General features: G+C 36.4%; 1 protein-coding gene across 1 annotated transcript in view; it reads right to left on the bottom strand.

Annotated features, from left to right (window-relative positions):
- The window catches only part of LOC140240562 (uncharacterized), a 29,624-nt gene extending 13,580 nt beyond the window's left edge, over nt 1-16,044 (bottom strand). Inside the window, exons 1-7 of the mRNA XM_072320325.1 lie at nt 15,861-16,044; nt 14,904-14,981; nt 13,789-14,058; nt 12,742-12,963; nt 12,140-12,205; nt 11,463-11,531; nt 10,136-10,268 (exon numbers count right to left, since the gene is read on the bottom strand). Of these exons, the coding sequence (XP_072176426.1) occupies nt 10,136-10,268; nt 11,463-11,531; nt 12,140-12,205; nt 12,742-12,963; nt 13,789-14,058; nt 14,904-14,981; nt 15,861-16,044 (1,022 nt within the window). The remainder of the gene's footprint in view (nt 1-10,135; nt 10,269-11,462; nt 11,532-12,139; nt 12,206-12,741; nt 12,964-13,788; nt 14,059-14,903; nt 14,982-15,860) is intronic.
- Between the last annotated feature and the right edge of the window lie 771 nt (nt 16,045-16,815).

Here is a 16,815-nt window from a genome sequence, read left to right as displayed (position 1 = left end):
ATGATGAAAAATTTTGTTCTGTCTTTTTCCACTTTTGAGTATGCACACATTACTGATTTGTCATGTTCGGTCAATTTTTTCATTGTGCATAGACCACCACCCTCTTCAGTAAATAGACTCACATCTTCTAAGTTTCTGAACGAATTCGATGAATTTGTAAGTGAGATATCCTTGTATCCGGGGAAATTGGTGTTATTAGGCGACTTCAATATCCATTGGGAAGACATGTCTAAAAGCGCTGTGCTCCATATGAATAATAGTATAGCATCTGCTGGCTTATCCAACACGTTCAAGGTCCAACTTATAATCTGGGTCACACCTTAGATTTAGTTTTTACCCGAGATGATTTAGTAATATCAGATTGTAATACAGTTGAAACATGTATCTCTGATCATCATAGTGTATGATCCGTTTCTCACTGGCTAAACAGAAATCAGAGTTAATTTCTATTACTTCTTCATTACCCAATTATCGCAAAATTGATAAAGTTCAATTTGCTAATGCTTTGCAGGATTTAGTGTCGTCTCAACCCGCAGGATTAGATAGCGAGTCCTTGTTTGATTGGTATGTTTCTGGAGTTACTAAGGTACTCGATACCTATGCTCCATCTGAGACAAAATTTCGCCCTTTGAAATCACGTAGGCCTATGCCTTGGTTTAATGAGTCCACACTTGTAGCTCGCCAACTTCGTCGTAAAGCAGAACGAAAATGGCGGAAAACAAGACTTGATTCAGATCGTAAACTGTTCATTGCAGCAAACAGAAACTTGATCCCATTCCAACATGGCTCCTGAAAGAGAACCTCAATCATGTATTACCATTGCTTACAAATATAGTCAATCAATCTCTTTCCACAGGTGTTTTTCCCAAAGGAGCACACTCGGCAATAGTAAAACCACTTTTGAAGAAACCCAGCCTGGACCAAAACGAACTTAAAAATTATAGACCAGTGTTAAATTTAACATTTCTAGGTAAACTTATCGAGAAAGCAGTTTGTAAACAGTTAGTTCATCACATTGAGTCTAATAATCTTTTTGATTCTTTTCAATCTGCTTACAGGTCTCGGCACAGTACTGAGTCAGCTTTAGTAAAAGTGAAAAATAATATTATGTTTGCCATTGACTCAAACAAGGTTGTTTTTGCTGTACTTTTAGATCTGTCAGCCGCATTTGACACGATTGACCATCAAATTTTTCTTTCCCGTTTATATAAACGAACAGGTGTTAGGTCAACAGTCTTGTCCTGGTTTCATACCTTTTGGGATGGTCTTCTCAAGTTGACATTGCCGGCAATTTGTCAAACCCCACAATGTTAGAATTTGGACTTCCCCAGGGATCAATAGTAGGACCCATAGGATACTCAATTTATACTCTTCCAGTTGGCGAGATAGCCCAACATCACGATGTTAATTACCATCTTTATGCTGATGACATACAGTTATATATTTCTTATTACCCGAAGATTGCAGGAGCTTCTTGTAATGCCATTACTAAACTTCAAACGTGTATTTTAGATATTAAGAAATGGATGGTAGCAAATAAGTTGAAACTGAATGATTCGAAGACTGAGTTTTTTGTTGCGGCTTCAGCCCACAATCTGCGCGGTCTTCCAAACATTCAGCTCAATGTTGGTTGCACACTAATTAGCCCCTCAGAAACAATAAGAAATCTTGGTGTTATTTTTGATCGTCGAATGTTAATGTCTCAACATATTTCTCAAATTTGTAGTACTGTCACGTTTTATTTAAGAAATATTGCTAGAATTAGGAGATTTATTGATCAATCTGCATGTCATAACGCAGTGCGTTCTTTAGTTCTATCCCGTATAGATTATTGTAACGGGCTTCTCTCTTCCATTCCTTCAACTCAATTGGATCATGTGCAGCGACTTCAAAATTGGGCAGCCCGATTAGTGTTTCAGGTTTCTAGGGACTACCCATCTCAGCCACTTCTGAAGTCGTTGCAGTGGCTTCCTTTGAAGCAAAGGATAATTTTCAAACTAGTTTTGTTTGTCTATAAAATCCTCAACAATCAAGCTCCGAAATATATAGACGCCTGTTTGACTTTATATACACCTACTAGAAATTTGAGGTCATCTAGTGATCCGCTTCGTCTCACATACTCTGTTACTCGCACCTTAGTCGGAGATAGGACATTTACTGTGTCTGCTTCAAAGCACTGGAACAATTTACCACTTACCGTTAGACAGTCTCCATCAGTCAGTGTTTTCAAAAAAGCCTTGAAAACACATCTTTTTAGTAGCAACTAGTTCGTAGCTGTAACATCCATTTTATCCAATTACACATACTGTCGTACATGTTTTGAATTGATTGTGAGCGCTTTGGGCCTTGTGGGAAAAGCGCACTATAAATAATAGAAGAGTTTGTTTGCAAAAACCGATAAGTCCATATTTGCCAAATGGAGATATTTGCGATTAAATGTCCAAAAAAATAAAGAGAATAATAAGAAAATTTTTGCTTCTTTTGACCATAACTTCAAAAATATACCTTTATATGTAGTGACCGATATATCATTTAAAAGGTATTATTTTGTACTTTTGACAGAGAACGTACTTCAAAATCTTCAAAAATGGACTTATCGGTTTTTGCAAACAAACTCTTAAATTTAGTAATAGTAATAGTAATAGCAATAGTAACAGATTTAAAAATGTGATCATTCAAGTTCGAGTGAATTTTTGAATGATCACAGAGTCAGCGTTCAAGAAAGTAACTGGTTTATTCAATTTGATTTAATCAACATACAATTTCATGAGTTTCTCAAATAAACATGTAAAAAGGGCGTTAGAAGAAGTTTAAGGTATTCAAATTCACAATAAGCAATAAGGCAAACATTTGCAACATATGGACAGTCTTTTTCGTTGTTTCTTATATTCCTTGTAGTTACTCATCTATTTGAATATGCACACTTAATGTATTCTGAAATGAGACTTTTGCCTTGTATAGGGCCTATGAAAGCTCGTATAACTCTTCTTTGAATCACTTATTATGTACATTACATTCATACACAACCCTAACACTGCTATAGAGAAGAGTATACATGAATATCTCGAATACGGACAGAATTCAAGGGCGAAGCTTTTGACAACTAGCAAGACTATATATCACTGGTGAAACCATTGGGTGAAACAGGTCTACAGTTGAGCCGACTGTGGCAACTTATGGTATGGACACGGGGAAGATGGGAATGGAATCAAAATGTAAATTTGAATGTAGACAAAATTTTGAGATATAGCCATTTCCTTAATGTTACATCAACACTGTAAGGAAGTACATATTGTAATTTGAACGTGGAAGACGAGATTATTCACACAATACAGTAGACTAAAACTGAATAAACGAAACTTTGAAATTAAAATGTAATTGTATGTATACAGCAATCCAATATATTGCAGAAACAAGAAAGGACCCGTAGAAACGCATGGGAACTTCTTATGTTGATTGAATTTGAAATTTCAGAGTGCGAAGTTGTATTCCTGTAAATGAAATTGAAAGTGGTAATTCTTAACTTTTGAACGAATTGCCCGATTTTCCCCAAACTTTCAGATGCTCTCTACTAATATTGCTGCATTCACCCGATTCACACAGTGGCGAATCCAGAGGGGGTTGCACCGGGTGCGCGCTACCTCTTCATTTGTTGTTAAAACAAAAAAAATAAAAAGGAAAAATGAGATGAAACCCGGAAGTAGCACCAAAAATATTGTTTGCGCCCCCCCCCCCTCCCACTTTACTGAATTCCTGGATCGGCCACTGTCACATGCCTATGAAGGTGAACTTGTCCTTTAAAGATGGAAGCCAAAATTGCCGCATAAAATGACGTCTTGCCACATTTTCTTTTAGATTGTTGAAAAGGGAGAAACAAAAATTAAAGATTTTCTTTACATTTTTTATCTCGAGTTAGCTGAACCTGCATCTGGATGTAGCAACTTTTGCATCCTTGAGAATTATGAGATATTCAAGATTCAGAATGAATGTAGTACCAGTTTGTTTGAAGTTATTTTATTTTTAGCATGATTATGTTGAATTTATGATAATATATGGATACTCAGGCCCGTTCCCCCTCGAAATGGAAAATGTCTGCAGAACGGATGACGTTTCCAGATCTTTCCTGCTCTGTAGAGTTATGTGAACACATATAATATTCCTGCTCTGTCAATGTCGAGGAAGATAAGGGCTCGAGTACACGTCATGAGACCTCTTCAGCTAATCGGCCACTCCCTGCGCGTGCGTAGATGTCCAATCGAAAGCGTACTAGCCTATTCCCAAGGCTTTTAGGAAAGTGGCACGAGCGAGTACTTACATTGTCGATCATCTTTCAATTCGTTTTTACCACCACACACACACACACAAACACAAACACAGTAACACACACACCCTCGTCCTGTACCTATCAATACACACATGCACACACGTACATCTATTACACTTCAGTTAATACTTGATATCTATCAAACCTTCCTGCTTACATTGAGATTATGACAGCTATATTCACACACACACAAAAAAAACATACATATTATATATATATATATATATTGTCTTTAGAATCTGAAGGAAAATATGTTATATGCCTCCTTATTATGAGGTGACACGAAATTCGCTCCTGTGACAATTGTTCCCGTCTCATTATCTCCCAGGACTTAGGGTTCAGGTTTGGGTTGTGATAGTATTTTAGGTTTAGTTTGATGTGAGGATTAGGATTAGGGTTAGGGTTATGTGTGTGGGTAGAATTTATGTTTAGCTTAGCATGCAAATATTGCATGGCGACAATTGTCACAGGAGCAAATGTCAATGAACCAAATTATAAACCTTCCCATTTCCTACCTTTTTTGACAGCATTTTGTTTCTCTTCCGCATAATTGAATTGCTGTTCTAACCTCTTGCAATAACTGAATACAGTGTAGCTGATTCTGACCTTATTAAACATGTTACTTCTTTCATAGGTCCCTTCAATACCATGTACAGTGTATGTGTACACACATTCAAACATACTCACACACACACACACACACACACACAGGCGTAGCAGGCATATACCCATCCATACAGCTTCAAATGCTGTACATCCACGCATCTGGATGCAAAGAAAAACATATTTATATGCATCAGTTACAGATCAAGAGGAAAGACACATTTGATAAACTAATAAGATTCACCATGGCTGTGGATGTAAAGGCACATAGTTTTTAATAGAAGCAGGAAGCTTGTAGCAGTCCTCTGACCAAAAGTTCATTTGGATATCATGTTCCAATATATCAAAAATAAGTTAGTTCGGAATACTGTTCAGTGTTGCACATTTAATAACCTTTTAAGTCCAAGCATTTGCTAGACAACTTCTCACACTTGAGATTAGAGGGAAAAAAATATACACTACATCATCTGTACAACTATTAATGGAACACTATCAGACGGGCTAACTTTGGCACAAATTACTTTACGCGCACAGACAACACTATGAAAACTGACAATGTCAACAACTGAAAAATACCACTAAGTTACACTAAGAAGTTACACACTAAACTGCACTATTTTCTTCTTCTTCTTGATACAGTGTACTTCCACTAAATAACGGCATCAGTAACTGATGTTTCTTGTTATTAAGCTTCTTGTAATTGTACGAATATGATACAGTGTATTTTCAGTGTCTTTATAGGACATTAAGAAATAGCACTGCAGACACCAATTATCTTTGTTACAATATCAGCTAATGATTACTTATTACCAGCGTTGCTTTCATTATTCAAAGTCCGGAATTTTAGCTCTAGATGTCTTCTGGTCATGAATGAAATTGTGCCAGGTATTTCCTGATAACACGAATTCCGGTACTGCATAACATCAGCCAAACTATTATTTCCTCTGTTTTCAATCTAAAGAACGATGACTTCTTTGCCCTTAATTCAATTTGACAATATTACATGTGAAATCCATACCTGAAATTACTTTCTACAATGTCCCATTGAGATTACCATAGTTATGAACATTGTGTATACAACATTCTGGGTTAGTTGAGTTATCAAACGTCCCTCGCAGGTCCTACTAAAGCTCTGAATAGTGTTCGTTGCTTTCTCGCGTTTCTTACGTCAGCTCACTTGTTCACTTTTACTGAAACTCATTGACTTGTAACTTGTTTCACAGATATCACCGTAATGATGATAACTTATAGTAAACATTAATAAATATTGGAATTATCCGAAAGACCATGCATTATCATAAAATATTATGACACATTTTATGTTCTCAAGCATATTTCTCATTTTTGGTTGTTGTTCTTTTTTTTCGTTTTTGTTTGTTTTTTTTTTGTTTTGTTTTTTTGTTTTGTTTTATTAATACACAAAACCAGCTTATTCAGAAATATAGCAAGGCACTTGCGATATCTGTTTAGTCCAGCCCGGTACGAAGAATAAAATGCCAGAAAACCTTTTTATAATTCACGAGCAAATACGTGTGCCGTCTACATTGATACCACTGAAGTCTGACGACGTAATTTACCTTAGATTGTATTATATATATATATATTTTAATAGTAGGGTGGAAAAATGAGACTATTTAAATGATGACATGTCCCAGTCCAAGCTAGAAACATGATGAGGTTCTTGCGTTCCTATAATTTTAAATTGCATTCATTTACCAATGTATTTCGGTAATTATAACCCAACAAACCTGATCATCGTGCATACACAAACGTCATGGTAGGAAACAGGTATCTTCAATGAGGTATACTGATAGATCATGTACCTTTGCAGCGTATCAAGAAAACACTCCAAAATAACATCCATTAATACAGTGTATAAACATGAATGTGATTTGTCCTGTCAAGGATTCCACTTGTTGCTATAAGTCCTAAGTGTATTTACAGATCAAGTTTATCTTACATTCATCTTATAGTAACGATACCAATATGAGTTTTCACAAAATGGAGTTAATGTTTCACTAACACGAATATTGCAAAGAACGAGTTTTGAATGATGACAATGATGCTTCATGTATAATTTTCATCAGTGGATTACGATAAACATCACAGGTTATAATTATTTTGCTTTGCGTTCGTTAATAAATATTACTTTTGCTTTTCACTTGAATTCAACCTGTTAAGGACGAAGGTCGAATCCTCTTTGAAGGCTCTCTTCAAAAGGTCATTTGTTCTCATACTTCCGGGTTATACTGCATGGTTGTAATTAGGTTTATAAAGCTTAAATGATTCCCTAACGCTCCATGACGAATAGTTCACAGATAATTTAGCCAAAATATAAGTTGATAATTAGAAGTTTTGTTAGTGCGCATTGTTCGGATTAACAAACCTTCGGAATAACAAACCTTACATTATTTTTGGATTAACGAACCTTTGGAATATCGAACTGTATTTCAATTTCAGATTGACGAATTTCCGGACAAGCGAACCTTATGATCAACAAGCCTTCGGAAATCTGAACTTTATTTAATTTTCGGATATTCGAATCTATTATATGTTAGGATTAACGAACCTTCCAAATTCCAATTTTCATATCATTTTTAGACCAACGAACCTTCTGAATTACTCCGCAAATTTTCGACTTAAGAAACCCAATTTAATTTTTAGAATATATGTATTTATAGGGTATTTGCGTGTTATGGAATAACGAACATCCGGAATGACCAACATCGTATATTCGTCGTTGTTGTGAAATTATTTACCAGTTTGCAAAATAAGTATAAAGGCATCTTTACAGTTCTGGTTCGCGAGTAATACTCTCATACACTGTTGAATTGAAGTGATCTTCTGTTTGGTGGGAAATTTCGTTTTCGTACAAATCTATCTTTGTGGAAGACAAGCTGTTGTGGCTCTCACAACCATCATTGACGCTTTTACCAGGATCTGCTTCTAAAACGAGATAGCCATGTTCATCCACCTCATGCTCCACTCGTGACGTGCTAGGACAGATAGATACCGCATATAAAGGATCGTTTCGGGTCATTGCATAAGGGCCAAATTCGGCATTTCCTTCGATATTGCAGTAGGTAGGACAGTACTGTGGTTCTGGAATAGGCGCAGATTGTTCGGAAGCTGAGGGAATTTCGTGGTAAATTGACGATTGGCATTTCCCACATTGACTAGCGTCATCTACACCTCTGGACTGAATAGATGACGCTATGCTGATTTCTTTACCACATGGTGAGACACTTGCTTCAGGTTGAAATCTAGTAGCTCTGTGCAGACTGACATTGGAAAGGAGGTAGCCGTCTTCATCAACATTTTCTTCCTCTTTATTAAAATGCCTGGATCGAAGAAATATTACCTTCTTTTTCCCTTTCTTCTCTGAACCTGACATGTCCATGTATAGTGCTTTCGTGTTATCCGCTGCCTTATTATTACACTCGTGTTTACCATCCTGGTGTATGACGTCATGAGGACATGATCTAGTGTATGCTGAACCTCTCCCGCTCCTCTGTCTAGTTTCACGAGATCGGTCCGTTGAAGATGACGTATGACCCTGTATCAGGAAACCCACAAAAAATCGCCAGGAGGCATATCTATATGAGGATAGCTTCTGAAAAGGGAAATATCATTACTCAGCAAACTTTCATGTTTCCTCATCATCAAAATACATGATTGGAAATCAAAACAAACAGGAATGATGCTTTAGAGAAAAGGAGATCCGAAAAATACCGTCTATTCTAGTGAGTGCAATGAGTCAACTTATGTCGACGATTTGTCTGTGGACTAAGTTGACATTCAAAACTAAAAAGCAACTACAGGTACAGATTGTCAGTTTGTCAGATAGACGTAGATCTCGGGGCACTTAGTTGCATTAGTTTAGCATGATCATATCAAAATATCGAAGGTATCGCTGACTGAAATATACAGTGGACTCCCGTTATAACGAAGTCCTCGGGACCGGCAGTTTTCTTTCGTAATATCGAAATTTCGTTGTAAACGAACAAATAAACAATAAAAAAAAAATATAGTGGATAATTTTGCGGAATTGTATCATAACCATGTTCGATATAACGGGAGTGCACTGTAATCACCTACGTTTGCTCGATGGACTGAGATAAAAGAATTTGCTCTATACCAAAGCCCGCAACACGTTCTGAATTGAAACACACTCACACACTCACACACACACACACACGTTGAGGGGTTTCTTGCTTTCTGTTCCTTTTTGAAGCCTGCTCACCCCCCTTAAGATATATATATATGCTTTATATATGTATATATATATATATATATATAAATAACACTTTCACATGAAAAACCTCAACCTGCGAACCCGAATTTATGTGTCGTTAATCACCTCTGCTGAGTTCTCATACGTGTTCTCTCGCTGACCGATAGCGCCTCCAGATTTGTTGCCTGGATGGTGAGGCAAAACCCGACCTGCTGAGTAAGTGTCGATACTGGTAGAGTGCAATGAAACAACACCGTCTGTTGAGCCTTGAGTCGAAGTGTTTAGAGGATTCAGCTGCGACTGCTCTTCACTTGAGTGGACATTTGACTGACCCGAAGCCTCTGGATGCCTATATGTATCACATCGCATGAAATAAAGAGGAGAAACGTTAAGAAGTGAATGCATACTGTCAAACTGGAGGAGATGTAATTATAGACCGCTTAAAATAAAATAAAAATAAAAAAGTTATGAGACATTATTCCTACGTAACCATAAATTGGCTAGTATAGTTTAATACAAAAGAAAGTTTTAACTTTTTGTTGAAAGTTTTGATGTCAGTAGAATGCCATCGAGATGTAGCTTTCCTCTTATTATTTTCAGTTTAGATTTGATTATTGTCATTATCAGTATGTTACAAAACATCATCAGAAGAATGCACCGATAGGTAAAACAGCAATTTCTAGCTGAGATGTTTTCCCCGCTATTTGATATCTTGATTTTCCTATTGTGATTTCCTAAACCGGTCTTCTCACAGGTATGTTTGTTAAGTGTTCACCGTTGTAATCAATTGGTGGTGAGATTTTGCGAAATAAGTAACAAAAATATCGTTATAATGACAGAATTACCAAAATCAGAAATTCGATTCTCGGCGACTTTAATCATATTTTCGTGATGACCCGTTACCACTAAATAAATTAATCACACCCCCATTCCCTTACATCCCATATAATAGTTTGTATTTTAAAAAAAGTCACCTTTTCTTTTGATGTTTCCACCAAGCCATTATCATGGACAGTATGACAAGCACGGCGAAAACAACACCGAGAAGGGTTCCCAGGATGAACGTAATAAAATTCATCTCATAAAGTTCGGTATCTGGTTCGGTATCTGGAAGATAAATCATTTAGTGAGTCCATCGTCGCCTTTAAAATCAATGGAGGAAGAATTTGCTCTCGTAGTTTTTTTTTTTCTCTCTTTTATGATGACTATAGGCAGAAATGACGTTTGTTTGTTTTTATAATCAGATCAAATCGTTATGAAGAGAAATAGTTCTATTCCGTAACCTGGCAAGATTTCTCACTTTGCTGAATTATCGCAGTATACTGACATAAAAAAATAAATTGTTTTTGCTGTTGACGAGTGACTGTTAAGATAGCATGAGATGAGAGACTTCAGAAAATCAGATTATTCGTGCCCGGTTTGAAGTGTTGTACTCATAGAAGTTCACACACTTGACGGAAAGAGCATAGGGGAATTATTACACAAGTTCGTGTTATAAACAGATTCTGAAGTGATTACTGTAGTCGAAATGTTTATCACAACAGTTCCCAAGTCCCTGATTTACATTCAGGCAGAGCATTCAAACCTGAACAAAACTGTAAACGAATAAAGTATTAACAACATTTTCTGTAAATGTTGACTTTGCATAGGCAGACGTAATGTACTTGATCGCTTTTGTAAGCCATATTCACGATTGGAGATTTTCAAGAAAATGCATTTCTGTTCGACCAACGCAATGTGTTCTATGACAGTAACGATACTACGAAGACCTGATAAAGTCGCCAAACATAATATAATATGTTTTCTTCAGTCCCTGTTGAAAAAAAAAAGCACATTACAACTTGCCATTTCTTCATGGACAATGGGTATTTTTTTCGTTTTTTTGCGTCTTTCTGTCTGTCTTGCTTTACTGTCTGCGACTTTCTTCTTAAAATGTGTTCATTGAGATATGAACTCAACTCACAAACTTTCATGTAAAAAAAAAGAACTGGGCAAACGCTTTATTGATTCCAATATTATTTTAGTATCAGACTTTTTTTGTCATCATAAATAAAGCAGTAGCACTTTCATACCTTGAATTTAAATTCAAATAAAATGATGTCGAATTTACCATGAATTATCACCCGTGGTTCGCTTTTGCCATAAAAACATGTTAACAAAAGGATTACCCTAAAATGTAGATCAATTGCACCAAAATAGTTTTGACGAAATTACTGCCAGTGAGAAGGGGAAAATGCAGTAAAAAAAAAAAAAAAAAAAAAAAACACTTGCTATATGGGTTGAATCAATTACTAAACTCACGTGACGAAGAAGTTACAGTAACTGTTGTCTCTCCAAATGACGTCAGAACTTGAATAGTCGGTCTATGCCCTGTGTATTTTAATCAAAACACAGGCAATACTGACAGTATATACTAGTACATGTTGATGGGAAATCTCCTAATCAGTTTTTACTTTTTGTGACAGCACTTTTCTGTGCAATGTTACAGTTTTCACACTTTCCAAGATCGACAATACGTACATGCATATACAGAACAATTCTTGTATCTGTCAGATATCAGACTTATTTGCATGGTGATCAAAGTACAACAGTAACTGTTTGTAGTGTATGAGTGCTCACAAAAGAGAAGTCGGCGTTTTATTGAATTCAAGTGATTGTCTTTGTTTTCTAACAAGTCTCAAATCAACCGTTGCAGTCAAATGAAATAATACCACATTAACGACAACTGAATTTCGAGGAAGATGAACATTTCTCTTTAACTAATATTTTTGATATTCATGAACAATATCTTTGACGTCATCTTTGCTGTTGTTGTCACGGTTTTTCAAAAGCGCTTAGAGGCTGGTCGAGATTTTGCTTCATGAGCATGCTGTTATTATTTATTATCATAATCATAATCTTTAGGCCATTTGTTGCTACACAAAAATATTGTTCATGCGGATATGATGAGGTATATAATTGCAAGCCTTGGTACTTACCATTAGACGTGTTTTGCATACTTTGTGTGGGCTTTGTGCTGATGTTGACATCTTCCCACTCATCGTCTGTGAACAAAAGGCCCACACACAAAAAAAGTGACAACCACATAAACAGAATTCGTCCCATAGCGTAGCATAAAATGTCACTCAGAAACTTCACGGACTTAAAATGTTGTCTTATTGAAACGTAGTGATGAAAGCGCTGTAGTAATCTGTCATGAATCGCTTGGTAATGTTAAAAATACATTATCTCTTTTTGTATGTTTTCTAATAAAGGCGGGAAAATATCCAGGGGCATTTTCAAAAACGCATCATTCTCATGAACATAAAAGACCGAGATAAGACTAATCTTTCCCAATTGTTTACATGTATCAGAATCTGTGCATTACGAGTTGTATGATTTTAGGTTAATAAGTCTTGAATGATACAAACGCATTTGAGTTACTTAGTTCAATTGTTCCATCAAGCGTGGAAGTATTAATTCAATGTCGTTACAACCATCTGTCATTGTTCCACACTAATTGATGAGAGATTGGTTTGAAATACTGTGGTTATCCGAGATTAGGCAAGATTATACTGTAGGATGTATTTGCACGTCACACCGTTGGTCTCCTTTCTGGCTTCACGGCAAGACGGAGTTGAAGTGTTCCAAACAGGGAAGTAGGTCGACCGCCCTGGTAGTCCCATACACTGCATTGTCGCACTCCCATTCACGACGAACTCTCTGCCACAAGCAAGAGTTATCTTGGACCCGAAGCGTGTGATATTCGAGTCCCAAAGACCGTTAGGCACAATCCCCGGATGATCACAAAACCCAACGGAGACTTTCAATGAATAAAGACGGCAGGGATTAACTTCCCATAATCATAATCCATGTTAATATGCAATCATGATAATAATCAAGGAAAATATATTACAATATATCTTTTTCCTACAACATAATAATTCACTTGTTAGTCCCTTGGACCGACGCGACAATGAAGTTCCCGCGGATCTCAGGTCAGAAAGACCAGCACCCACACACACCCACACACGCTTTTATTACACGTAAAAGGAAAATGTATGACTCAATCTTATTTTTCCAAGCCATGTATAGAATTACTAAGAAATATGAATAATATACTTACCCATATATTATATATACATGATAATTAGTCCTTGTAGTATCTGTAATCTTAATGTATGGTGCCATCAACGAAGATAATAAAAAATCAGTGCTAATCAATTCAGTGATCAGTGAACACTTGAAAACAACAACATTAAAAGACTCATGTATTATTTACTAGGGGTTTTGGAATAACTTCTTATTTCAATTACAAGCAACTACGTGTAATAACAAACTACATTTTATGCCATCAGTGAGGACAAATTTGTGCTTTTATGATGATCATTGAAGACGTAGCAAAATACAGTAGCCACCGAATATATAATATATATATATATATATATATATATATATATATACATATATATATATATATATATATATATACTAAAAATCATTTTTGATAAGTTATAAACATTTCGAAGTAATGTGGGCATTACAGATTTTAACTATCAGGACCAATTAACACCTACTACGTTGACTGATGTTTGGCTGCATTTATTTCACTCTCGGTAAAGAAAAAAAAAGTACTTCTGATACTCACGGTTAAATGAATAAAATTGGTTGGATTCAAGCTGTGTCCTGAGAGGACATGTCCAATTGTGGGAAAAGCTTCCGCCAGAAAGGACGTTTGTATACACTTCCGACTGGAAACATATGCATCCCTCTTGGTGCAAGACAGCAACGCCATTATTTACGGAGTTTTCATAACATGTAGATATACACTCTTCGTCCGAATGAACGCCAAATCCAAAGTTAGAAACGGCCTGAAATTCCTGTTCGTTATCCTTGTAGCATCCGAGAAATCCGGGTTCTACGCAGTTTCAAAATATGATGAAAACCAGCAAGTGCGGCTAATATAATATCATCCTTATCGTTTTTTATGCAGGTGTCAATGACTTTAGATGATTAATATATAGAGAAAGAAAACATACAGTCAATGGAAATAAAGAGCATATTCAATTTAAGGAACAGGGAATCATCCAACAAAGGGGATTTTGTAACTGCATGCTGGCATAATGATAAGGGTTTTTTCTCTCAGTTTAAACAAAATCAAGTTCATGATATGTGTACGTAAACGTGTTTGATTATATTGCGAAATATATATATATTTCTTTTTTTTTGGGGGGGGGGGTGGTGGAATCATTTCTTTATTCAAGGAAATATTTAACATACATAACCAGGTCAATTATTTAGATAATTGCAGGTATACATCGAAAGTTACAAATCACAATTGTAAGAACATATAATACAGATGACATCCGTGAAAATAATGCGCCGATTTCAACAATATAATATTTAACACTAACAATCATTATACAATTATATCAATTCCATAAACCAAATATATATTCATACAAACATGTAGACTTTAAAACATTTCAAGGAGGATTAAAGATTAAGGATCTCCATGTGAGGTTTTCTTTCTCAAACAGTAACTTGTGTCTCTATTTTTTCCTTCCAATATTTTGCAACATCAACTCCGAGTGCCAATGGTACCCTACAACTCGAATCTCCGGACGTACTCCTCTGAAAGTCATGAATATTGTGATTCCGATCTTTTCGATTTCTTTTTCAAAACACGAGCCAAAAGTGTGTTCACAAGTAAAGAGTGTATGCGCATAATTATTCATGGATTCTGTATACGGTATGTCTTACCTCGGCATTTCAGCCTAACAGCTCTGTTTGAAGAACACTCGGTGGTTGTCGATAAGCATTCATCCAAACGTAGAGATCCTGTACATTGGTATCGAGGAGAATTGAGCTATGCAATAGTTTGTTAATTTAGAGCTCACGATTTATTCAAAGTAATGAAATTCTTGCGTAGAGTTGTTTTTATTGCAACTGATTGACAAATTGCCCTATAATGTACATCGACGTAAATATATGCACGGAATTAATCAGTTTTTGGTAGTAGCCACGAAAGAAATCATGGGCATACATACTTGGGCAGGATTTGAAGCTACGACCTTCTGATCACCGTACAGGCGTCTTATCCACTAGACCACTGAGCTTCCGCCCGACAGTTAGTGCTGGTTTTATTACTTATAGCATGCGGTGGGTACTGCGTATTTATTCAAAAAAATGAAATTCTTGAGTTTTTGTTTTGTTTTGTTTTGTTTTTGTTTGTTTGTTGTTTGTTTGTTTGTTGTTGTTGTTGTTTTTTTTTTTGGGGGGGGGGGGGGCGACTGATTGACACACATCGACGTGAATATCGTGGCTGCTACTTAACACTGATTTATTAGGTAGTTGTCAACGTTTATGTCAGTCAGGTTCAAGAACTCACGATGTTACTAAGAGTCAGCAAGAAATGACCCATGTAATGAAAAATTGTAATGATTTTAACAGTAGTAACCAAATAAGACGGGAATTTCAAAAGAAATCAAGTTATGACAATGAAAATAAATTGCACTATTCGGCAAATATTGAGCGATGAATTTACCATGTGTTTTTAATCGAAATAATCTTGATCTTTCAGTGAGGTATTGTACACTCGAGTACGCATCGAGTACTACGAGTATTAATTTCATTGTCAAATTCTGTAGTCACCGTTCGAACACGATAGGCGTTCAACCCTCCTCTCTGCTGCTGTATGATTACTGGTCAAAATCTGACCAGAGAACTCCTTTGCCGCTGGAAAGCCGAGCTCCTCACAGACTAGCTTTGCAGTTGCGTTGGTAAATCCATCAAAGCAGACATAGTTGTCTGATCCGGTGACTAGTAGGCCGTCCAGGTGAGAGGGTCCGTCAACCAGCTTCACCGACGGTGTTCCTTGAAGATTGATGAACAGTAGTTTCATGCTCTATTGCTTCAGTTTATTGATATAGTACTGAATGGAATGCTCCATTCAAACATGGTATGAGTATTGAACGAACACCTATTGTATTGAATGAGCACAACGTGTTGCAGGGTATTAGAGATAACACGGAGAATGATGATTACGCGTTTTGTTACAGAAAGTCATTGAATGAAATTCTCTCTACCATGCCTACTTTGCCAAATGTTTTATTTACATCAATTCATCAAAAGAGTCGTCATTGTCAATTCTATTTCGGATATAATCAAGCTGCGCGTGTAACCTGATAATGCTAATGGGAAATGAAAGAACACACTAATGAATATTATGATTATATAGTGTAATAGCTGAAGACATGCCTATGGTACACAGAATGCCTATTTGTCCAGATATCACATCAACACAAAGACTGTCTTACAGAAAACTTTTTGCCAGGTCTCTAGATCTGTCAACAAAGCTATGATACAAAATCAATTCATGCAAATGACTTGTTTTGTAAGTCACACTCTATTCTTACTGCATCCACTCTGCAAAGTGGCAAATGGATGCCTGAATACAAAACATTGTCCCCTTTACGCGACTTGAATTTTATAAAACCTAGGAGGATCAAGAGAATGAGACCAACTGTCTAATTCCCTTTGAACCCATGTCTATATGAAGGCATTAAAGTAAAAGTCGGAGTATGTTCCAAGCTGGATAAACCTCAACCGGGTCTAGGGCAATTATCCCCTGGGCACTTACCCAGGACCGTTCCCCGACCCTAACCCCAATCCT

Source organism: Diadema setosum, chromosome 17, assembly GCF_964275005.1.
Source record: "Diadema setosum chromosome 17, eeDiaSeto1, whole genome shotgun sequence".
NCBI classification, from domain to species: domain Eukaryota; kingdom Metazoa; phylum Echinodermata; class Echinoidea; order Diadematoida; family Diadematidae; genus Diadema; species Diadema setosum.
The sequence above is the reverse complement of the archived record's forward strand: the minus strand, read 5'-3'. Positions and strand labels throughout refer to the sequence as shown.